We start from the raw sequence: 25,604 nt of genomic DNA, 5'->3' as shown, positions 1-25,604 counted from the left end.
ATTAAAATAATAGCTTAGGTATTGTAGCATCTTATTTTATTATATATTATATATAAATATATTATAAAACCCATCATGAAGGCCCCACCCTCATGACCTCATCTAAACCTAATTATCTCTCAAAGGCCCCATCTCCAAATACCGTTGCATAGGGGGTTAGGGCTTCAACATATGAATTTTGGTGTAACAAATTCAGTCCATAGCAACATTTTCTAATAACATCTTATGTATTTTGTCACACACAGAAAAACAAAGACTATTGTTTTACCTGTGCCAGGGCTTTGTTTTATATCTGTCTCTCTCAGGTCTTCTGACATATTACGGAGCAAGTCATCTTCAGCTGTATCTCCAGCCATGACTGTATGAACATAATGAGATATATAGTGGTTTGTTTTTTGTTCACTTTCAGAATTGTGTTTTAAACACTAATATATTGTTTTGCCTTTTAGAGTGAACCTGATACTAAGTACTGTGGTTGTTTGCTTTTCTGTAGTTTGGATTCTCTACTCTTTTTTTGTGTGTGTATGAGGAAGATCAGCCCTGAGCTAACATTCATGCTAATCCTCCTCTTTTTTTTTACTGAGGAAGACCGGCTCTGAGCTAACATCTATTGCCAATCCTCCTCCTTTTTCTTCCCCAAAGCCCCAGTAGATAGTTGTATGTCATAGTTGCACATCCTTCTAGTTGCTCTATGTGGGACACGGCCTCAGCATGGCCGGAGAAGCAGTGCGTGGGTGCGCATCCGGGATCCAAACCCGGGCCACCAGCAGCGGAGCTTGCGCACCTAACCACTAAGCCCCGGGGCTGGCCCTGGATTCCCTACACTTGAACATCTTTTAGTCTTAGGTCACTATCTGGTGTTAGAAGTCTCTAATTAGGTCTTCTGACATATAATTATAGAGTCATCTTCAGCTGCATCTCCAGCAATTGCTGTATGAATATAATCATGCTACTGATGTTGGGCTACTTTATCTCTAGTCATTTTATGATTTTATTTATTTATTTATTTTTTGAGGAAGATTCACCCTGAGCTAACATCCACTGCCAATCTTCCTCTTTTTGTAGGTGGGCTGCCACCACAGCATGGCCACTGACCGATGAGTGATATAGGTCCTTGCCCAGGAGCTGAACCTAGGCTACTGAAGTGGAGCGTGCCAAACTTAACCACTAGGCCACTGGGGCTGGCCCACATTTTAATTTTAATAGGGCAGGTATATAATTCTCTAGCAGACCAGTTTCTTTCTTGCCCACCAGTGAAACATTTCAGGATTTCTCACTGTTTATTTTAGGATTTCTCACCGTTTCCCAATCCTAACTCTCTGTCATTCCCCTCTCTTTCTCCTAGATACACACTCATACTCTGAGAATTAGGACTGCATCATTAAGGCAGATATTAAGATCTAGAAACATTAGGATTAGTAGAGGTCTATAAGACCCTCTTGTCCAGTCCCCCATTTTGCACTGTCAAGTCTACAGGAGACACTTGGTTGGTTCAAGGTTCCAGAGAGACTAAGGTGGAACTTGGGTTCCCTGACTCCTGGTCTAGGAGTCATCCAGTTTATTTCATGCTTTGTGTGTATTGTATCTCAATCCTTTGGGTTAAACTCATTTTAAAAAACTTTATGATGTGTCCCAGAAGAACTTACACTTCAAAGACATTCCCATGGGTTTTGTATTTTTCTAAGTTCTTCAATGGCCTTTTTCTGTTTACTCACAGTTTTATCACAATTGGTATGAAAACTTGTTTTAACTTCTGCCATGTAGAGCTATATTTTTGCTTTATTAAAATTGGTCTATTTTTAAACTTCACTCTGGAAATCCAATTTTATTATGTTCTGGAGGAGATCAAATATACATTAAATCTGTTTCATGATAAATTCAGCAGTTAGCTTATTGAATAGCATTTAATGAAACCTATTTAACATAAACTATATTCGTGTTATCATGCTACTGAACATTTTTATGTGGTGTAGATGATGTTAAGATTACTTTTCTTCATCTTCCTACCTGTCTGGTCCTCTTCTGTTTTTACATTGGCACATTCTGTAGCTTGTTCTCCATCTTGGGATTCTTGTTCTGGCAATTTTTCTGTTTTATTGTGTCCCAGAATAGCATCCAACTCAGTAAAAAATTTCATACTCTTAGTCATGCCTAGGTCTTGAGCCATTCTTACAATCTTATATTCATGTTTTAAGTTTTTGTACTTTGTTCTGCACTGCTTCCAGTCTCTCTCTATTCCCAGTTTCTGAAGCGTGGCAGCAATTTGTTCAAATATCCTTTTATTTCTCACTGTTCCCTCTAGTTGTTGTTGTATGCTTTTATCAGACCAGATGCCTATTAGAGCCCTGACTTCTGGCACAGTCCAGTGTTTTCCTCCTTCATTTGCTACAGTTGGAATAAAAGCTGGATTATTAGGGGGTTCCATTATTGATGCAGAATTACCTGTATCAGGTGGGGAGGAAAAAAGATGGATATGGGTTACATACATCAGACAAGGTAAATAATTGGATGCAACATTAGTAAAGAAAGAGGTTTTCTCCATAGGAGATGGAATAACAAATCATAGTTAGCTTTTCTCTTAAACTGGGGAAACAAAGTACAAAACCTGAATCTGTTCCTTATCATGACAGTGACTGGCTTTAATAAAGTTGTATTTTTAATTAGTCACATTTTTATCTTCTTTATTTTCTATCATTTCTTTCTCTTCCATCCCACTCCTTTAGTATATATAGTGAAAGTTGATTTATAATTTTGTAATATTTACTTGTAGGAAGCAATATAATTACATAAGAAAATGGCTCATTGAAGACAATTTTTTTGTGATAGGATAGGTGCGAGCAGTTTATCTCCTTTCCTTTCTTTTTCTTTATCCAGTGGTTTCCATTGGCTACATATCAGAATCTCCTGGAGAGCTTTTATAAACCACCCCAGATTGTGCTTCTAGTGTGCAGTCAGGGTTGAGAACCAAGGCTGTTCACGAGTGAAGGGCTTGGAAGAGGCACATTGTAACAACTGGTACTTCTTACTCCTTGTGACAATAAAAGATATCTCATTGGTCAAAGACCAAATGCCATTTTAAGTGATTATGTTCTTTTAATGCAAGGAACTGTGCCAGAAATTTCATAATGCCTTGTTTCTAGGCAGAACGTCTATGCAAAGTTTTGCAATTCATTTTATGGTAATAACGTTACTTGCCATTATATTGGTTATTTTTTTTTTTTTTAAGATTTTATTTATTTATTTTTTCCCTCCAAAGCCCCAGTAGATTGTTGTATGTCATAGCTGCACATCCTTCTAGTTGCTGTATGTGGGACGCAGCCTCAGCATGGCCGGAGAAGCGGTGCGTCTGTGCACGCCCGGGATCCGAACCTGGGCCGCCAGCAGCGGAGCCCGCGCACTTAACCGCTAAGCCACAAGGCCGGCCCCTATATTGGTTATTTTAACAACCATATTTTCTGGTGTTTTTCTCAGATTTCATGTTCATGTTTAATAAAAAAGTAGTTTAGACCCCAGCATCTATAATGTAAGTCATTAAAAACCACTTTGTAGCATTTACCTCAGGTACAGTAGTTTTTTTGTGGTATATATGTCTTTGTTTTGAAATGCTCGTCAGTATTTTTCCTTATTTGGGTTAACCTTCAATAAGAATTTAGAAGCACAAAGGGGATTTCTGTTGACTTTAATTGGGTGAATAAAATCATACTTGACCTCATAATGGATTTGATATTATTTGCTTTCAAATGTAAAATTCTATTTGTCTTAGATTCCTCAAAATGCTAAGTGATATATGCTCATTAAGTATTAAGCACCTACTATGTATAATTTTGGCCATAGGATTTCTTAAAACACTAAAGGTTGGAAATTTGAAAGCTAATATTTCTAGGCAATTTAAATTTGTTAAAGAAATAATTTGTTTTAGAAATTATTTTTTGTAGTATTGATTGGTAAAAAAAAAAAAAGGGGGAAACAAATTAATCCTAAGTCTTTCTAACAGGAAAAAATCATCCATTTCTCAGATTAGAAACCAATCATATATTCTAACTTGAAATTGGATCCGTTTCATTATATTTTTGGCTGGTCATACTATACCTAGTTCCATTGGTTTGACGTGAGAAACCAAAAGTAAAGGATTTCCTGAGATGTCTTCCTTATCTTCTAATGTGACTGACATTTTGCCTGGAGAAAGAACAGAAATCCTTTTAGAAATAAATACTAAGGAAATAAAATTGGATTAACATAACCAATAGTGCTGTAGCTTGTGCTGAATTTGATCATATTCACAAAGGATTATGGCTTTGTGATAGACATATTTTGTAACAAAGTGGTATAATATGGTTTTAATACTTGCGTATATAAAGAGAAATTAATTCTTGGATCCCATTGACATGGTTTATTTTGAACTTCTACTGAAATTGCTAATTTTATAAGTTTCTAGAGATGGTTGTGGTTAGTTTTCAAATTAAATTACATTTCTTAATTGAGACGTTTTCTTTGTATTTTAGGTGCTTTAACATAGTAGGCACTTCATAAATGATACTAGCAATGTAAAAGAAAAGTCATGTAATGAGATAATCAGAAAATCTTGTTTTCTTGGCACATATGGTCAAATAACTAAGAGTTTATATGTATCTTATGTAATTAGTTGATTGATACATACTAACCTTTCCAGAAAATAATCTAAGTTATGCTTAAATGGACTAAGGAATGTATCTTTTAAAAAAAAAAAAACATGCCAACCTTGAAAAATGAAGTCCCTCCTTGATTTCCTTGTTTTATGATTTGGGTGTGTTATACAGGTTTTCATAAAATGAGTCATAGTCTACTTTTTAAAGTAATCAAAAGACGGTAATATTGAGGAAAAAGTAAAGTACATCTTTCAAAGGAACCCAACGTACAGAATTTTGAATTCAGTTGGCACATGAGATTGAAGATGAATCATAATTACAGTGAGGTTTTAGACTGGTCAGGAGGTAGTTACAACCATTTTGATTGCTCTTTGTAATTTTCTGAATTAAAGATTTATTCATCTTATATCATTTCCATATATATTTTTCCAATTTTGTTTTACTGAGTAGTAGAAATAGCATTATATTTTACATTAGGAGATCAATGTTAGGTGTGATTTTAATGGTATAAACATTCATTGAAAATCTTGATTCACCTTATATTTGGAGGCATTCCCATTAAAGAATAAAAGAGAATGCTATTTATCATCTTAAAGATATTAGAGATTCGTTTATTAAAATAGGAAAACAAAAAATAAGGGAAGTTTTCCAGTGGCATAATTGTATAAATTTAAAACTCTCAAAGTAATTGTCAAAAATTTTTAATTAGTTTTCATAATTATTTGAAGCTAAATTGCAGTTAGGAAATGTCTTAGAATTAGTTGGTAATATGGAAAATAAAAATCTGGAGTTACATAAGAATTCTCTTTAGAGAGAAGTGCAGAAGATACTGACATACTCAGGAAATTGAACACCCAAGCTTGATTATAAGAACAGTAAGGAAGGTAAGGTTTCCTATTCTGTTATCTGGTTTTGGGCCTAATTTTATGTTCCATAGAAAAAGACCTGGAGCTGAGCACACAGGTGAGGGTGAAAAAGAAAAGCTCGCTACCCAACTTCTTCAGGAAATTTTTAAGTTGATTGTTCCTAGCATGCATCTCAAAATTGTATGCAGGGGCCTTATGCCCTGGAGATTTTAAACTGAAACTTTTAATCATTGCTCCTCATGCATTTGTATAAAGTAAGAGGAAGAAAATAGAGTGGAAACTTGGTTGCTGGAGGAATGTGATTCAGCAGCAGTAGGCCAAAGGTATTCTGTGGTTGAGGATGATTATAATTACCAGAACATGAAGTCTCTTAGAGTTTGTATTTGGGTCCTTTGCCAAGGCTCAGCGAGACAACCTGCTGCCAAACAGAGGGGACGAGATCCTCTATCCATACTACTTGCATGAGGTTGATCCTACAGTGGAAAAGGGACATTCATTTTTTTCCCTTCTTCAGTTGACCATACACCAATAAAAATTCTGCTGGTTCCACCATAGAAAAACCAGAAGACATTATAAATGAATCAGACCTGGAGAAGGGAGGGCTTTCTAAGCCTTAGGAAAAAAACTATGTGATTACATTAAAAACTTTTGAATTCTGCTGGTCAAATAAAAATCAGCCAAAATTGTAAGGCAAAAGAGGTCATGCAAGTTCTGAGACCACAATTGACATGAACAATCAATTCATATAAAAGTGAATAAATATTATAGAAAAATGTTCTACAACATTTTTGATTAAACAATGCAAAGTAAAAAGTTATTGACTATTATACACTATTATAGACACTTATTAAATTAGCATACTCCATTATTTATTAAATTAGCAAAGTCTCTTCCTCCTCCTACTGCATCCTATAATCTTGCATGACAAGGTTCTATAAAAGGAGCATTCTCATTGTTAGTGAAGTAATAATTCTTTTGGAAAGTGGTTATTTTAGCAATATGTTTCAAAGTAATCATACCCCGTTGACCAGTAATTGAACTTCTATAGTCTATCCTAAAGTAACAGTATTAAATATGGACCAAGGTATTGATTGCACATCATTTGTATAAGAGAGTCAAAGACCTAAACTCTGGTATATGCCGTCAATTAAATATTATGGAACCATTAAAAGTAACATTTAGTCCTAAATTATGACTAATTCTGGATATAATTTAAAGATTATTTTTAATATAAACAAAATGCTAATATGCTTGTAGTTTTATAATTTAAAATTTAAAGAACAACCAGTAGCATTGTGGAAGATGTGTGGGAAGGGGCTGAAAACTAGGGAGACCAGTTAAGAGGTTGTCTTAATATTCCACGTGATAGATGATGAAATTCAGGATGGTGGTAATGAGAATGGAGCAGAGAGGAAAATTTACAAAACATGTCAGTAGGTTTTTTAAGGTCTTAGTCACTGACCAAAGGTCAAGGATATCTCAAACATCTCTATTTAAGTGATCAGCAATACAGTGATACTAAGGTGGAAGCAATTTGTAGGAGGATCAATTTTGATGGGAGAAGAAAGTTTGGTTTCAGAATTGGGGTTTGAGATACCTTAAACGTACATGGTTAAGTTGTAATTATGGGCTCTCTGCTTGTGAGTGAAACTGGGGGAGTAGCTGAAAGGGCTAGAAGAAGATCCTGTTAAGATGCGGAGAGGGGCTGGCCCGGTGGCGTAGTGGTTAAGTTCCCGTGTTCCGCTTCTGCAGCCCAGGGTTCACCTGTTCTGATCCTGGGCTCAGACCGACGCACTGCTTGTCAAGCCATGCTGCGGCGGCATCCCATATAGAAGAGCTACAACTCTACAAGTGTGATACACAACTATGTACTGGGGCTTTGGGGAGAAAAAAGAAAAACGAGGAAGATTGGCAACAGATGTTAGCGCAGGGCCAGTCTTCCTCAAAAAAAAAAAAAACAGTGGCGGTGTTAGCACCCATATCTTCATTACACCAATCTCTGGTTAAAATCAAGGCTTTCCAGAAGATGTGTGATTTACTTATCATTAATCAATATTTAAAGCATTTACATGATGAAGAGTGCAGGGGATTAATTGAATAATATAATTGCTGCTTAACTTGGTAATGACTGCCAAGCTTTCTCAGAATTTGGTATAGTATCACAAATGTAAAGGGAGTGTATAAGTGGGGTGGATTTTTTACCAAATGATTTATTCCTGAGCTTTAAACACAAAGTTCAGATAACCCAAGTTAACCCAACTGTAATCTCTGTCATTTTAACCTTCTCATTTGGTACCTGTGTTATACCACTTACTATTTTCTCTTGGGTGTCAACGTTTATTCATAGGTCCTTCCTTTCTGAGGTTACACATCACTGAATGCATGTAGCTCCGTGCTTTGCATGTGGTGTACACAGACAGTAGGTATTAACAAATTTTGAATTGAACAACTTTCTCTTAAAAATAGCACCTGTAAGACTTTGGCTGTGGGAGAAATGTAGCCATTCATTTCCCCACTTTGCATAGTGATGCATTCGGCTTCTGCAGACAGTGAGCAAAGTCTATATAAATAGTGTTGGGCTTAACAACACATCAGGTCAAGAACTTTGTTTTAATATCTGAATCATTTAACCTATCAAGTCTATTTTTGTTTTACTTACTGTTAAAATGGAGCTGTTCTTCCAAACAAGTAATGAAGAAGTTGTTTATCAGTTCTTAGTATTTTAGTGCTTTTATTTATAAATTTAGGAAAATGGGAACATTAATATAGAGCAGAAAGTTCTCTTTTTGAACTGTGGGAAAACAACAGTTGATATGTATATTTGCCACTCTTATAAAATTAAAACCTAAAATATTTTCAGAACCCAATCCATTTTCCAAAAACATAACAGACATGCATAAGGAGCAGTTGGCACTACCAGTTAGTGTCATTTTAACGTGCTTTTTCTGTATTTTACAGGTTTTAAAGGTGGTAGTATTTAACCTTTTTTAAATTAATTTTTACCTTGTGCAAAATAGCATAACAGGTCAGTTGTTTTTCTCAACCTTGATGTTTCATGCTATATTTATCATATAGACTCGAAAGTCCTGTACTCCTACAGTTTGTTAGGTAAAAACAAAAGAATGATACTTTTTCTTTTTACCTTCAGTGGTCTCTGGGGCTGTACTTTGGCTCAGCGTTGCCGGGCACCTGCCATTTGCATCTTCCTCTGTTAATTGTGAGGCAGGTTCATACTGCAGGATTGCATCCAAATCATGGAAGAACTTCATAGTTTTAGAGCTGTCTCCAGAGTTGTGAGCATATTTAACTGTTCTATATTCATATTTGAGATTTTTGTACTTTGCCCGGCACTGTTTCCAATCTCTGTATACTCCTAGTGCTTGCAGCCTTTTAGCAATGTAAATAAATATTCCTTTATTTCTCAGTGTTCCATGAAGTTGTTTTTGTATATTTTTTTCTGCCCAGACACTTAGCAAAGCCTTAACCTCTTCCTCAGTCCAGTGCTTTCCTGCTCCACTCTCCATGTTGAAAGTGACCTGGAAATGATTCACTATTTCTAGCCAAGGTTTTGTTTCCTAGGAAACCAGACGGCTGGTTGTCAATAAGCTCCAAAGAGCTGAAAGGATCTAGTTTAACTGGTTCAAGCTGCCTGAGGGGAGTAACTTGAGAAACTGCCAAATAAGCAGGCTTTGTGATTAAAGAAGCCTGAATCTAAATGATTCCTAATGTTATTAATTTCAGCTTTAAGGAAAAATTACCCTTGAGACAAAAAGGAAAGAAAACCTTTTTTTGTTTGTTTATTTTCTTACATACTTTACTCTGGTTTACTAAATGATCGTTGATTTTTAAAAAATTGTTTTGGAAATGGTTGGCAGAGGTTCTTTCTGTCCTAAGGTTTATGGTTAACATTAATTTTTTTTCCCTCTGATATAAATCGCTTAGTCTTCTAACGTTGGTTAACTTAAAGACCACATCATTTCACTAAATAAAGAAATCCTCTTCAGTCTTACAGGGTATATAGTATTATGCATATCTATTTTCAGCATAGTATTTAATGCATTGATAATTTAGTAAAATCATCTCAATTCTAATTTTTTAGATTTTTACTTTGCAAGTCCATTTAGTGTAGTTTTTCTTGTTGAAATGCCTGAACAATTACAATATGTAATTTTGAAAAAGATTTTTTTTTACCAAATAAATCATTGTATTGATTATTAGTGTATACATACATATATGGTAGAGATTTACTTGTTATTTCTACCCTGATATATCTTCTTTGGAACAAAAATTTGTTAATAAACATCTAGTATTTATAACACTTGTTCAGAATTATTAAAAATTGTTGAGCAATTGGAACCTTTATTTTATCATTTGAGTTTATACTCCACAGTGCTGCAGATCCTCTAAGTCTTACCACTACCTCCAGCCTAGCTTTTGGCTTTCTTCTCTGTATTGTCACCTAAAAATACTAACGCAGGAAATGAGATACAGAGTGCCTGATCAGCTTAGGGTTTTTAGAAGCAGCATTTATTTTTTTCTGATAACAAAAGTGATAGATATTCGTTGGAGAAAATTTGGAAACTGCAGAAAAGCAACAAAAAAAAAAATCATTAATAGATGTTGTTCATAATTCCAGTACCCACAACTAAGCATTTTACCTGCTATTTGGAGATCTTCATTTATGTCTACATACTCATTCACATACTTGGCCTTATTTGGAGGTCACACAGGACAGAGATTAGAAGCACAACTTCTGGAGTCAGGTTGTCTGTGTTCCAGTCCTGGCTGTGCCACTGCTCTCTGTGTGACATTGGGCAAGTTATTTAATTTCTGTTTCTTTAGTGTCCTTATCTGTAAAATGGGAATGGTAATTGTAGTACCTACTTCATCCGATTGTTGTGAAAGCCTGATAAATTAGATCATTCATGTAAATGCTTAGGACAGTGCCTGGCATGTTAGTTAGAACTCAGACAGTATCATCTGCTGCTATTGCTAATCGACATCATCATCATCAGTAGAAGTAGCACTAGGACTAGTAGTATTTAATGTGTTGTCAGACTGAGTTCGTGGATGCTTTGGAGAAAAGTATGTTTCATAAGTTCATTAAGAAGCATATCAATGGGGTAAATTTAACAGTTGATGCCTTTTTATATTCACAGGGGTCAGGAGAGTGCTGGTATTGTGACCAGTGATGGGAATTCAGTACCAACATTCAAAACACACAAGGTATATTTGAACATAAAATAATGTTGATTATAAAGAATACCATAACCAGGTGATAACTAGAATATGAGGGTGGGGGAAGGAAATTTGAATAAATAATTTGCATTTAGAAGGAATACTCTTTGGATCAGCTGTTTCTATTTGTCAAATTAGGATGCATTTCTTTCCCAGTGGTAGTTGGCTAGACTGACTCACTCAAACAGGTCATTTATTTAAATAGCTTAACAAATAATTTATTTTATTACATTTGACAAATTTTATTGCTTAGTACATCTGTTCTTCAATGTTTTAACAAGAAGTATCTTATAAAACAAGCATTTCAACATTGTGAATGTATTAAATGCCACTGAATTGCTTACTTTAAAAAGGTTCTTTTTATTTTATGCTATGTGATTTTCACCTCAAAAAAATTTTTTTAAATGCTTCACAGTTCTTACAATTAAGTTAGTTTTTTGTTTTTTTTTTTTCCTTAAGATTAGAATTCTGAAGCACAGAGAAATTAAGTGAACTGCATTGTCTGATTTGGGATTGCCTGAGCAGAGGCTCCCTAATGCTACTTAGTCTGTTTTTTTCTAAGATGAGCTTTTACTTTGACTTTGCAAGGGAATGGGTCTTGTAAATCACGTCTTTACTGAAGACAATTTGAAGAAATTATATATTTCAAATCTTGGAATTGGACACACGAGGTATGCCACTACAGGAAACTGTGAATTAGAAAATTGTCAGCCCTTTGTTGTTGAAACACTTCATGGGAAAATAGCTGTGGCACATAATGGCGAGTTGATAAATGCTGCTCAATTAAGGAAAAAGGTAAGGCTTTTAATGTTTTTTTTTCATGATTGGGATAAATTAATAAAATTGGTAAAGAATTTTTTCTAATTGTTGCCACTTGTTAGCTAACTGCAAAGAACAACTGTATCAGAATTACTTGTTATAATTATAGATTCTAAGATACTACCCCAGAGTAGGGGGTGGGAGGTGCTGAGTCTGCATTTTAATATGCTCCTAAGTTGATTCTGATGCACTGCTTTAGAGTAGAGACTTAGAAACATTGATTTATGGTTGCTGTTAGAAGCACAGAGAAATTAGGGTTTATAGATTCTTGCTATCCCTTTAACTTTGTCCCTATGTTCAAAGCATAAGAAGAAAATGGAATATAAACTTGAAGATGATAAATATAAGAAAAAGTAATTTGGAAACAATTACAGGAAACAGAGCCTGAGAAAAGGGCAAAGAGCGTTTACTTATATTCTTTTTTGTTCATAGCATGTTATTTGGAGCTTTCTGTGTTAATTTGTGCCAGTACCTTCTTCCATCATTTCATCTTCCTTTTTTTTTCTTAACTACTTGGCATCTTTATATTCTTGATAGCTTCTTATTTATCCATTCTTGTCATTCATTAATTGATGCCAAGTTTCTTCAGTTCATTAGATTCCAATAATCTTGATTTGGTAACCTCAGAAATAAAAACCTCACGTGGTATCTAGTAATAGGATGGTAATGCCTATTATCCCCTTAGCATCCTAGAACCAGGCATTTCACATGGAATCAATAGTTATAGGAGTCGAAAGATGGTGAATTGGTTAGCGTTAAAATATCTACAACCCACACTTCTGTACCACTCATTGTCCTTCTGTTTTTGATTCTGACTTTAGTTATTTCCCAGAGCTTTGTCCTGTGCCCTTCTTAGGCTCTGGTATTATAATGACAATCATATGCGTTTCTGCTCCTAAATGAAAAAAATTTTTTAAATTCAGGCAACCAAAAAAGTATTAATAGGAAATAAAAATTAATAAAAAAACTCACCAGTTAGAGATAACCACTAAAAGTTCAATTCCAAACAATACCCAGCTCATTATTTCTAGACATAACCTCTTACCCAGATGCTAGACTTCACCTCTACACATTTAGCTCCCTACTGAAAATGTTCTGTAGCATCAGTTTAAGCTCAGCCTGTGCATGTCACTGGTGATGCCCTTGTCCTGGGCAGTCTTGCACAGTACCTTGTAATCATCATAGACTGCACTCAACCAGTTTTTATTACATCTCCTACATTTAATTGTTCGATACAGTTGATTCCTTTCTTCTACTTTGTCAGTGATAATCAGTGAGGATGGGTAGCCACCATCACTACCACCAACAAACCTGGCTTGACTGTCCCCATTGTAGTGTGCCACTCTTACAGGAATGTGTCATATTTGTCAGGAATGTCAGTAGCTGAAAAAGTTAGAACCATGATCCCAAATCCTCATGCCTTCTCCGCCCTCTCCCTCCCCACTGCAGGTCTACATTCCTTCAAACTTAGTTTTCAAAAGCTTTTCTATATATCTCCTAAAGCACTTTTTTTTTCCTGGTTGAAAACCTTCAGAGACTTGCCATTGCCTCAGCAGTGGTTCTCCATTATTATATACACATACCATTTGTAAAATGCAGGATTTTCATAACTGAGCATCCACACAATGCCTGATCTTTTTCTATTGTGGTGGGCTGCTGGGCGAGGGGTGAAGTGGAGCTTCCCCTCTAACGATTACACTTTTCTCCCTTCTGAATAGCTTCTGCGTCATGGTATTGGTCTGTCAACAAGTTCCGATAGTGAAATGATTACCCAGTTATTGGCATATACCCCTCCTCAGGAACAAGATGACACCCCAGACTGGGTAGCAAGGTAATTGTGTAAAACTGGGCTAAGCTTGTGGCTCTGGTAATGAGAGTTTACCTTCCATCTATTTATAACTGAAATTATTCATTCAATTATTTAATTAATTCCAGGATTAAAAACTTAATGAAGGAAGCACCTACAGCATACTCCCTGCTTATAATGCACAGAGATGTTATTTATGCAGTACGAGATCCTTATGGAAATCGTCCTCTATGCATTGGTCGTCTTATTCCTATATCTGATATAAATGATAAAGGTAATGAACTTCAGATGGAATATAATTTCATAATGCTTTCCCAAGTCCTTGTCCTACTGTTGGCACGCTCTGGAATCTCAGATGTCTTGTTAGAGGCATGAAATCATAATGTTTGAAGGAATCTTGGGATCATTAATTTTATCTTTGGCTCAAGTCAAATGAGGTTCCATGTGATCTTAAAGTCATAGAAATGGATATTCTATGAGCTTTTTTTTTTTTTTTTTTGTGAGGAAGATCAGCCCTGAGCTAACATCCATGCTAATCCTCCTCCTTTTGCTGAGGAAGACCGGCTCTGAGCTAACATCTATTGCCAATCCTCCTCCTTTCCCCCCCCCCCAAAGCCCCAGCAGAGAGTTGTATGTCATAGTTGCACATCCTTCTAGTCACTGTATGTGGGACGCGGCCTCAGCATGGCAGGAGAAGCCGTGCGTCGGTGTGCACCCGGGATCCAAACCCAGGCCGCCAGTAGCGGAGCACACGCACTTAACCGCTAAGCCACGGGGCCAGCCCTCTGTGAGCTTTTTTATTTCTTTATTTGGTGTTTAACTGTTCTCTTGAAATAGGTAGCCTCTTTTATAATTTCTTGAATCCATTAACTGAATTGATTGTCTTGTGATTTACAGAGAAAAAGTCTTCAGAAACTGAAGGATGGGTGGTGTCTTCAGAATCTTGTAGCTTTTTATCTATTGGTGCAAGGTAAGTTTTATCTCACTCAGCATATTAGCTTTTCCACATCGATAAAAATTTTTTTATTTTTACATGAAAGTTTTCTTTCTCATGTCTGCAAGGAGACATATTTATAAATGCAGTTTCCTTTGTACATTGTGCTCAGCAGTAGCACTGACTTTAAAGTTCCAGTAATACCTTCTAATTCTGAAGCTGGCATCTTACTTTCAAAATACTTTGAGACTTATTTTAAAAAGGAAGTGTTCTCGGGGCCGGCCTGGTGGCGCAAGCGGTTAAGTGCGCGCGCTCCGCTGCGGCAGCCCGGGGTTCGCTGGTTCGGATCCCGGGCGCGCACCGACGCACTGTTTGGCAAGCCATGCTGTGGCGGCGTCCCATATAAAGTGGAGGAAGATGGGCACAGATGTTAGCACAGGGCTGTTCTCCTCACAAAAAAAAAAAAAAAAGGGAAGTCTTCTCAACAAAGAATAGTTACCATCGAAAAATTTAAGCCAGGATAAAAATTCTCTCTTTAGCCTTTATTCTTTCAAAAATCATTAAAACTTAGCACTTTTTAAAAAATTCTAAATTAGAATTTAGAGGGTAACAGATCTATGAAAATTACTGCTGGAGGACTATTAATTTTTTATTTTTTAAGCCATCTGGAGACTTTATATTAAACTGAACTATTTTTCTTTTATAAGAGAAGGAACTCTGTGTGCTTTATAATAGATGTTATTATCAACCTTAAGGACTGGTTTATTTAAAGTCTTCTTTCTTTAACATTGTTTCCCAAGATATTACCGTGAAGTCTTGCCTGGAGAAATTGTGGAAATATCCAAACATAAGGTCCAAACTCTTGATATTATACCAAGGGCTGAAGGAAACCCAATGGCTTTTTGTATTTTTGAATATGTTTATTTTGCAAGACCAGATAGTATATTTGAAAGTAAGTAAAATATCTTTATAAAATCTGTTATTTATCTCATTGAAACATGGCGGTTCTTGGCCCAAAGACTTACCTAGCTTTTTGAAGGCACATAGTTATATGTTGTGGATAGGGGACTGGGCCTACAAGTCATAAGATCACTGTTTTTCTCTTTCATCTGACTCTTGGATTTTGTTTTTCTTTAAGAAATAAGGATTATGATTTTCAGATTTGTATTAAGGTCAATTGTTTTTAAACAGTGAATTCCCCAGTTTATATATTTCCATTTTAGTGTTTTTTTATGTCTTACTTTTTTTTTTACTTAATCTATAGAGTTCTAACAAGCTAGTTTCTTAGAATAGTATATTATGCTATGTTATATTATACTAAGTTAAAATAATCTATTTCCTTTTTCAAACATTGCAGACCAAATGGTTTACACAGTAAGATACCGTTGTGGTCAGCAGCTGGCAATTGAAGCACCTGTGGATGCAGATTTGGTTAGCACTGTTCCGGAATCTGCTACACCCGCTGCTCTTGGTTACGCAGGAAAGGTATTTTCTTTTAATTAACACACAGTATCTTGTCCTTCTGGCAGTGGAATTAGAAATCCTTGTATATAAAGAGAAACTCAATTTATTATAAGGAAAAAAAAATGTTCGTTGCTTTACAAGAGTTACTTATTTTCCAGACTTTTCATTCAATGGCACTATTTTAGTGGAGTCCACAAAAAGATTCACCCAAAGGCTAGGAGAATGATCCCCTTCATTTTAAAAACATAACATCATGAGTATAGTATATAGAATTTAGTAGTAACATTTACTTATTATTAAAACCTGCTTCTTGAAGTAACCTCACAAGGCACTGGTATATTTGTACCCTTCAGAGTATGAGTGATAATAAAGCCATTTCTGTTCATTTTTTATAATGTTCTTAGTACTATGCTTAATTTCATTTTTTGTAACCAGGTAGGTTATATAACTAGTGATTCTAGGGTATAATAGCCAACATTCACTATGTTGGAAAGTTTATTAATTTTTAAAAGAAATACTATGCACATATTTTAGAGAAGTATTACCTTGAAAGATGGATAAATCACCTCCTGTCCCTCAAAAAGCATCTCCTTAGCCTACTGGTTTTACTTCATTTCTTACTGATAATTTTCAAATATGTGAATTTTTCTGACAGTGATTTATTCTTTGTCATGTCTTCATATGCTTAGTGTTCTCTTCCAAGACAGAGAAATAATATTTGCTTAAGAGAGAAGCATTACATGAGGGCCGGCCCCATGGCTTAGCGGTTAAGTGCGCGCGCTCCGCTGCTGGCGGCCTGGGTTCGGATCCCGGGTGCGCACCGACGCACTGCTTCTCAGGCCATGCTGAGGCCACGTCCCACATACAGCAACTAGAAGGCTGTGCAACTATGACATACAACTATCTACTGGGGCTTTGGGGGAAAAAATAAATAAATAAAAAATTTTAAAAGAGAGAAGCATTACAAATTCTAGCAAAATGAATTTGGTATATTACTTTCAATGATTTTTCTTTTTGCCTTTTTTCATTACAGTTTAAATAATGAAGGAAAATTGTAATGTGATGATGGAGTGTTCAGAATAACAAACACATTTAAATTTTTTACATACATATTATAATGAAAGTATGACCTAGAGAAAATAGGAACCTCAAGTTCTCTATATATTGCTGCTCACTGTCCTTTTATTTCTTCTCTATCAGTGTGGACTTCCCTATGTGGAGGTGCTGTGTAAAAACCGGTATGTAGGAAGAACCTTCATTCAGCCAAACATGAGGTTAAGACAACTTGGTGTTGCAAAAAAATTTGGAGTATTGTCAGACAACTTCAAAGGCAAAAGAATCGTCCTTGTAGATGATTCGATTGTGAGAGGCAATACTATCTCACCCATAATCAAATTGCTCAAAGAATCTGGTGCAAAAGAGGTAAGTAATATTAAAACCTATCCTAAAGCACCAGTAATTAACAATTTGATACTGGCATAAAAATTGCAATTCAGTATGAAATGAGTGAAAATAGTTCAATATAATAACTTAACATTTTTCAAATCAAGTTGGTTGAGGAATAACTGTAGCAACTTGGAAAACATGTAATAGCCCCTTTTAAACTACATACTAAATTTAATCCTTAATAGATTAAAAAGCTCAATTTCAAAACTTAAAATTTTTTTTTTCTTTTCTTCTTTTTTGTGAGGAAGATCAGCCCTGAACTAACATCCATGCCAATCCTCCTCTTTTTGCTGAGGAAGACTGGCCCTGGGCTAACATCCGTGCCCATCTTCTTATACTTTATATGGGACGCCACCACAGCATGGCTTAACAAGTGGTGCATAGGTTCGCGCCCGGGATCCAAACCCGGGCCGCCAGCAGTGGAGCGTGCAGACGACTGCTACGCCATGGGGCGGGCCCCTCAAAACTTAAAATTTTTATAAAATTAATTTAAAAACCACAAAATAGGGCCAGCCCTGTGGCTTAGCGGTTAAGTGCGCATGCTGCGCTATTGGCGGCCCAGGTTTGGATCCTGGGCGCGCACCGACACACCGCTTCTCCGGCCATGCTAAGGCCGCGTCCCACATATAGCAACTAGAAGGATGTGCAACTATGACATACAACTATCTACTGGGGCTTTGGGGGAACAAAAAAGGAGGAGAATTGGCAATAGATGTTAGCTCAGAGCTGGTCTTCCGCAGCAAAAAGAGGAGGATTAGCATGGATGTTAGTTCAGGGCTGATCTTCCTCACAAAAAAAATAAATAAATAAAAACCACAAAATAGAATACTTTTTTAAATTTGTAGAGAATTGATTACTTTCTCTTTTGGAAGATATAGAACCAATCCTAGTGTAATAAATATTACACATTAGGTTATATTTTTAAATCTCAAACCTTATTCTAACTCTAAATATTTCAGTAATTCACATTACAGAAGTGAGATGTCATTTGCAACTAATAGTTGAGCGGATTTAGAAATAAAATTTATAGGGCCGGCCCCATGGCTTGGCGGTTGAGTGCGCGCACTCCACTGCTGGCGGCCAGGGTTCGGATCCCGGGCACGCACTGACGCGCCGCTTCTCCGGCCATGCTGAGGCCGTGTCCCACATGCAGCAACTAGAAGGATGTGCAGCTGTGACATACCAGCTATCCGCTGGGGCTTTGGAGGGAAAAAAATAAATAAATAAAAATTAAAAAAATAAATAAATAAATAAAATTTATTATAGGAGAAAGTGGTATGGAAAGCAGTATGACAGTCTATTTAGAAAGATTCAAAGATAATTACGATTATGATTTTCTAGCCTTTTTTATGACTGATTATAATAATCTCTTTGAAATTCTGTTAAATTAATCATGTAATAAAAACAGATGTAAAGTAAATTCAACGTCTGTTACAATAGTAAAAAAGAACAGACAAAAACAAACAAACAAAAGAACTGGAGATGGCTTATATATCTACCAATAGGAAGTAGTTTAGTAACTTGATACATCAGTATGATGAAATATGATGCTCCCATTATAAACTGTAGTTATGAAGACTGCATAACATGGGAAAATCTTTGCTGTTATAAGAAAGGTGAAAAATAAATGTGGATTGATTACAGCCATGTAAATGTACCTTGAGAAAAGGCAGAAAATAACAATAGACAAAAATAGCTCTTTATAGTGGTATGGTTTTTGTTATATCCTGGTAGATCATATTTTTCTTTTTAAGATAGTAAAATGAAAGGTAGGCAAAAATGCCACTCAAGTGTTACAAGAGAAAATGAAGATGGTCCTAGGAATAAAAGTCATTAATGAGAAATAGGAGATCAGAAGAAAGAAATTTCCTCATGAATAAATGACAGAAGGAAACAATGGGCAGCTCTGTAAAAGGAACTCTTTACAAACGGCTGACATTTTGAAATTCTTGTCCAGGACACTTTGGAGTCTAGAGCAGAGCTGCTCAAGTAGGATTCTTGGTAATGAATTAATTCTAAAAGTAGTTCTGACTGAACACTGGAGTTCTATATGTTTACTACATGATTTTCCAGGATTCTTTCTCACCTGTTATTCAATGAAAGATATTTTGTAGTTTGCTTTATTACCCATATGTTATTATTAAATATTCTGTTAAAACAATTTTAGGTTGCATTTGTGTCAGAATTTTGCATAACTATTCATACAATGAATGTCAAAATAATGAATGTGTGAAATGATTTCTTTCCAAGGTACACATTCGAGTAGCTTCACCACCAATTAGATATCCATGCTTCATGGGAATAAACATACCAACAAAAGAAGAACTTATTGCCAATAAACCAGAATTTGAGCATCTTGCAGAATATCTAGGTAGGTATTGAAATTTCTGTAAACTTTATTTATTAATAGAGAAAATCCAAAGCTTGTCAGTCTTTTCACTTTTAATAAGAAATAGCGTTCACAAAGTAGATGATGTATGTGTTGAGCAGATATTGAACACTATTCTGAATAGTGACAGTGCCTGGTGTGTATAGACACCATAGTAAGTGCTGTGTGGAGAGCTAGGACAAGGTGAGATCAGAGGAAAAGAAAGGCTTTCCAGGTAGAGGGAACTGTAAGTCTCCCAGTTAAAGCCTCCCAAAGGTCAAATCCCAAGAAAAACAAAAACAATTTTACTACAGATTCTAATAGAATAATTTAGATGTGGATACAAATCAAAAAGTGAAAAGCTCTTTGCCAGGAACATATCGATATTATTGTTATAACATTACAAAACTCTTTACAATTGGGCAGTGCTTCCCTTATCTTATATATGAAAACATAGATTTAGGAAAAGTAAGTGACCTTGAGCTTAAATTTGAACCCAGATCTTCCTGACTTCAAAATTTATTTTCCTAATCAAGAAAATTACTCCTGAAACCTTCTGAATTCATTCTAGACTTGAAGCCTCCACTGCTATTTTAAACTGTTATTTTCCAATTTAAAATTTAAAAAAATAATACAGGCCCTGAGTTTTGTTAATTTCGCCCCTCCTCCCCCTCTTTTTTTTTAGTCAGTCATTTATTACCTAAAATTTGTAATTTGCCGGTTACAAAAAGAGGAAAAACCTTCAGATGTAAAGGACTGACAGGAAATTAAAATGAGACAAAACAGATTAAAACATAAGGAAACTGTCTTGTTGGCCCCCCTCAGGGCCACCAGGGGACCTGCTCCCCCCTCACAGGTAGCGGTTTCTGATGTATTCTCGGTACATGGAGGTGTCTTCTTTCCCGAGGGGCTGCATGATACCTTGACTGGCCTGGATGTGGGCTTGGAAGATCTCTGTAGATTTTCTGTCTACTCTTGGAGGCTGAACTTCATAGATGTTGTCTTGTGAGAAAGCTGAGATGGGCATTCTGATAGGCCCTGAGTGCATCTCGGTGAGAGGTGAGACCTCTCCAGGGACTGGGACATTGGCGGCGGCCATTGTTGTCCCCCTCTTTTTTTTTTTTTAAGAGAGGCTAAAGAAGAAATTTTTGTCCTGGCTCAAGTTTTTGTGTCTGTAATTATTCTCTCTTGAAGCAGTTCTTCCTTTCCAAAGAAAGTCTCACCTTTTTCTTTTCCCCTCTTTCTCCCTGTAGGAGCAAACAGCGTTGTGTATCTGTCAGTAGAAGGACTGATTTCATCTGTACGAGAAGGGATAAAACTTAAAAAACAGAAAGAGAAAAAGCAAGATGTTATCATTCAAGAAAATGGGAATGGTCATTGTACAAAGCAAGATATTATCATTCAAGAAAACGGGAACGGTCTGGGATGTTTTGAAAAGAATGGTCATTGTACAAAGCAGGATGTTATAATTCAAGAAAATGGGAATGGTCTGGGATGTTTTGAAAAGAACGGTCATTGTACAGCTTGTCTCACTGGAAAATATCCTGTGGAATTGGAATGGTAGCTAGTAGGGGCAGATTCGATGTTTCAAGACACAAAGTTGGTGAAGTTGTAGTGTTGGTACACCTTATCTATTTACTGTTACGCAGTCGATACAATGTAAAATGCCACATGCTTATGTTTACCTTATATTAAGTTTTAAGATTTTTTTCTGGAAAGGGTACCAAAGTGCTATGCTTTCTTTAATAATCCTAGATAAATATTTTGGTGTTATCTGGGAACTTGGATGATCCTTTCAGTTTTATTTAGTAGTTTAGTACTTTGAGGCTACCAGTTATGAGATTGTATACATTTAATTTCAGATCATCAACAGTAATGTAAAGAATATGTAAATTTCTGTTTTAGAGGGAATTGCTAGGTATTTAGGGAAAATTCTTCTTAGAGAATTTTGTGGAATGTTTCTTGAGAGTTATTGGAATTCAGTTATGGAATATTTTCATAATTGAACCTTGCTAATTGCATATGATACAATATTGGTATTCTTTTTTTTACACCAGCATCAGCTAGTGTACCTTGTCAGAGTGGCATTTGCCAGGTCCATGCTTTAAAGAGTGTGCAAGAGGTTAGACTGAGATGGTGTGATGGAAATAGGACAAGTGAGTTAAATATAACATTTAATGCAAACCTTGAATCCATTATACCCCAAAGTTGTCAAGCCTCTAGAGTTCTGATTGTAGTTATGACCTTGGTTTCCCTGTCTAACTTTAGACAAATCTTTAAAAAAAAAAAAGAAAACCTTTTTGTGCCTCACTTTTCCCCACCTGTGCAATGGGGTACTTATATTACTAAATTAAATAAGTAATAGGAATGTGGATGTGTCATACTTTTGGTGGTGGAAGCCATCATTTCACCCCTCAATTTTAAGATAGTGCATAATTATTAGCTTTTGAAATGTTGGCTGTTAGTCTGCAATTAAGATTTCATTATATGAAGGGAGACATACAGTTTAGCATTGCTTTGCCACCTGACTTTGAGATGCCCTAAGAATGATTGTAAAAACATGTCTGTGGAAAAAATTTTCCTACATTTGACTAGAAAGTATGATCCATACTACTTAGTGCCCTTATAGTACAAGCCCAGCAAGTAACCCAGTAGATTTGAAGTAAAAAAATAAATTTTTAGATTCTAACAAAACTTCTACCCTTAATTTGATTATATGCTTTTTTAATGAACTGCTTGATCACTTGCAAGCATATATACATATATATGTACACACACATAAATATTGCAATTAAACGATCAAGTAGAGACACTGTAGGGGCCAATTTTGTTTAAGGATCAAGGAGATCACTTTTTTGTACTTTGTTTTATTGGGATCTAATGAATTCGATTTTTTTGAATTTTTTTCTTGTAACATCTGAGATTTAAAATTTTAAGATGACTTGCCCCCAACCTCTGTTTATGTAAGATTTTTAAAACGTTAAGTGTTTTTGTGTTATTGTTACCATAATTTGATGTATATAGTATCCAAATCCATTTAGAAACTCAATATTTATTAATAACTGAAATCTTTTGTCTTCATTTGGTATATAGTCTTGTGTGTTACATTACGGCAGGCCAAGATAAAATCTTGAGACAGCTCTTTAAGCGCACATGCAGCAGGCAGCAGCAGGTCAGATAACCCTGTGGCAGTGACACAAGCAAACTGGCGTTTGAATAAAGCCCTGTGTCCATTTGAGTGTATAGCCTCTTGTCTTAAATATGTTCCTCATAGCAGCATGGAGGAGGCAAGACCTCTGGGTCAGTTTTGAACTGGCCTTATTTACATTTGATTTTTTAAAACAGGAGACTCAGGGAAAGTACTAAACCAAAATCTCTGATTTGACTTTTGTGTTTTCCATAGTTGTTATTTTGTTTTGCATAGTTTTTATTTTGTTTTATTGAGATACTTTTATAAAGGAAAATGGTACTGTGACAGTTTGGTAATTCTACGAATTTCTTACTGTTTCTCCATCATGGCCTTTTGTTTTACAAGTTTCTGAAGTCTGAATTAAATTACAATTTTTTACCAACTTAATCTCAAATGTTTAACTGCTTTAAGTTCATATATAACTATTGTAAACTGCAGAGAAGATGAAAAATGTGTCTTCACAGGATCTGTATTGTTGTGAACTAAAGTAAGCCTACTTTGTTGTGACTTCTTTGTGATGTGTTGGTGACAAATATTTGTAATAAGTATGTTTAAATATGTTTGTGTACTCTTTTTTTTTTTTAACAGTGACTTTTAGTTAGTGCCTTATGGTGAACAGCACAGTAACAGTCACATCCAGGCTCCATACTTGGCACCAGCTAGTCAGATCTTATTTCTCTGATCTAGGCATTTCAATACATAGGCCATCTCTTATGAACCAGGCAAAATTGGTGGCTGAGTAGGAGGGACAAATAAAGTAATTAGAAGTGTAATGCTAAGTAAGCACTACGATAGTGGCAAGATTTATGAAAACACTAGCAAGAATAGGGAGCGTGTCACAGAAGAGAAGGCTTAGATTCCCAAACTGTGTGTGTGTTAGAGGAGTACTTTTTAAAATCAAAATAAGGTAGGTAAATGAATAAACTGTAGTACATCCAGATGATGGAATATTATTCAGTCCTAAAAAGAAATGAGCTGTCAAGCTATGAAAAGACATGGAGGGAACTTAAATGCGTATTACTAAGAAGCCAATCTGAAAAGGCTACATACTGTATGATTCCAACTATATGACTTTCTGGAAAAGGTAAAACTATGGAGACAATAAAAAGATCAGTGGTTGCCAAGAGTTAGCAGGGAGGAAGGGATGAATAGGTGAAGCACAGAGGATTTTTAGGACAGTGAAACTATTCTGCATGTTACTGTAATGGTGGATACATGTCATTATACATTTGTCCAAACCCACAGAATGTACAACAACCAGAGTGAACCCTAATGTAAACTATAGACTTCAGGTGATAATGATGTGTCAGTGTAGGTTCATCATTTGTAACAAATGTACCTTCTGTGGGGGATACTGGTAATGGGGGAGGTGATGCATATGTGGGTACAAGGAGTAGATGGGAGCTCTGTACCTTCTCTATTTTGCTGTGAACCTAAAACTGCTCTAAAAAATAGTTTGTTTAAAAATAAAAATACCAGGATCCTACCTCTGAAAAACAATAATCAAAATACATACATATACTTTAAAAGTTAGAAAACAAAGAGGTCACTGCCCTCTCCAGTCCTCTCTAGTACATCCACATTTTTTTTTTAATTTTTTATTTATTTATTTTTTCCCCCCAAAGCCCCAGTAGATAGTTGTATGTCATAGCTGCACATCCTTCTAGTTGCTGTACGTGGGACGTGGCCTCAGCATAGCGGGAGAAGCGGTGCGTCGGTGCGCGCCCGGGATTGGAACCCCGGGCCGCCAGCAGCTGAGCGCAAGCACTTAACCGCTAAGCCACGGGGCCGGCCCTACATCCACATTTAAATATTTTTTTTTCTCTTGTTAATCTGTTTTAAATAATTAGCTCATACTACTTCTTACTGTACCAATTTTAGACATTATTTCTTCTGCTCTGGCATCTAGCAAAGGCTGCTTCTAGGTAGACTTCATTCAATCATATAAATATTATTGCGTCTCAAAATCTTGTGCTAGTACTTCACTCGAATCTCTTAATACCTTCTTTCCTTGGGTTTCAGAGCTTAGTGAGCTCCACTAGGAAAATTGCCCTCATGTTTCGTGAAGAGGTCAAAATTAAAATCTAGACCTCTCAGAAAAAGCTGCATGCTCTTTAGAAAGAGATTTTAGAGTAAACTGCAGTATGCAATGTAAATTTGTTTTCATCTCCAGAAATTGGCTTTTCATGTAGCTGAGAATTTGTTGGATGGCAGGAAACAATGCTTTTAACTTTTTGGAATTTCTCACTAGATCTACCATAGTACTGAACTCCCTGCACTATGACAAAATAGAAAATGATTGCACAAAGGAGACCCAAGTGGGTCCTTGTACTCTTCCTCAGTCATTGAATTTGCTTCATTGAATATTGCCTGTTTGGCTTCACTGATGGATATGTTAGGTGGTGATGGCTAATTTTGTGTGTCAACTTGGCTAGACTACGGTGCCCAGTTTGTTCAAACAGCAGTGTAGATGTTGCCGTGAAGGTATTTTTTAGATGTGATTAACATTTAATTCAGTAGATTTTGAGTAAAGCAGATTACCCTCCATAATGTGGGTGGGCCTCATCCAGTCAGTTGAAGGCTTTAAGAACAAAGACCGACGTTTCCTGAAGAAGACAGAATTCTCAAGACTGCACCATAGAAACCCTGCCAGAGGGCCGGCCCGGTGGCTTAGCGGTTAAGTGCGGGCACTCCGCTACTGGCGGCCCAGGTTCGGATCCCAGGCGTGCACCGATGCACCGTTTCTCCAGCCATGCTGAGGCCGCGTCCCACATACAGCAACTAGAAGGATGTGCAACTGTGACATACAACTATCTACTGGGGCTTTGGGGGGAAAAAAAAAGGAGG

At 36.1% G+C, this 25,604-nt stretch overlaps 1 protein-coding gene across 1 annotated transcript in view; it reads left to right on the top strand.

Annotated features, from left to right (window-relative positions):
* PPAT (phosphoribosyl pyrophosphate amidotransferase) overlaps positions 1-23,317 on the top strand; it is a 36,646-nt gene extending 13,329 nt beyond the window's left edge. The window contains exons 2-11 of the mRNA XM_058547137.1: positions 10,651-10,717; positions 11,318-11,524; positions 13,267-13,379; positions 13,484-13,629; positions 14,253-14,325; positions 15,090-15,241; positions 15,647-15,774; positions 16,954-17,175; positions 19,450-19,570; positions 20,821-23,317. Of these exons, the coding sequence (XP_058403120.1) occupies positions 10,651-10,717; positions 11,318-11,524; positions 13,267-13,379; positions 13,484-13,629; positions 14,253-14,325; positions 15,090-15,241; positions 15,647-15,774; positions 16,954-17,175; positions 19,450-19,570; positions 20,821-21,131 (1,540 nt within the window). The 3' untranslated portion in view covers positions 21,132-23,317. The remainder of the gene's footprint in view (positions 1-10,650; positions 10,718-11,317; positions 11,525-13,266; positions 13,380-13,483; positions 13,630-14,252; positions 14,326-15,089; positions 15,242-15,646; positions 15,775-16,953; positions 17,176-19,449; positions 19,571-20,820) is intronic.
* The last annotated feature ends 2,287 nt before the right edge of the window (positions 23,318-25,604 follow it).

The sequence above is a fragment of the Diceros bicornis genome, chromosome 8, assembly GCF_020826845.1.
Source record: "Diceros bicornis minor isolate mBicDic1 chromosome 8, mDicBic1.mat.cur, whole genome shotgun sequence".
Classification (NCBI taxonomy): Eukaryota; Metazoa; Chordata; class Mammalia; order Perissodactyla; family Rhinocerotidae; genus Diceros; species Diceros bicornis.
The sequence above is the reverse complement of the archived record's forward strand: the minus strand, read 5'-3'. Positions and strand labels throughout refer to the sequence as shown.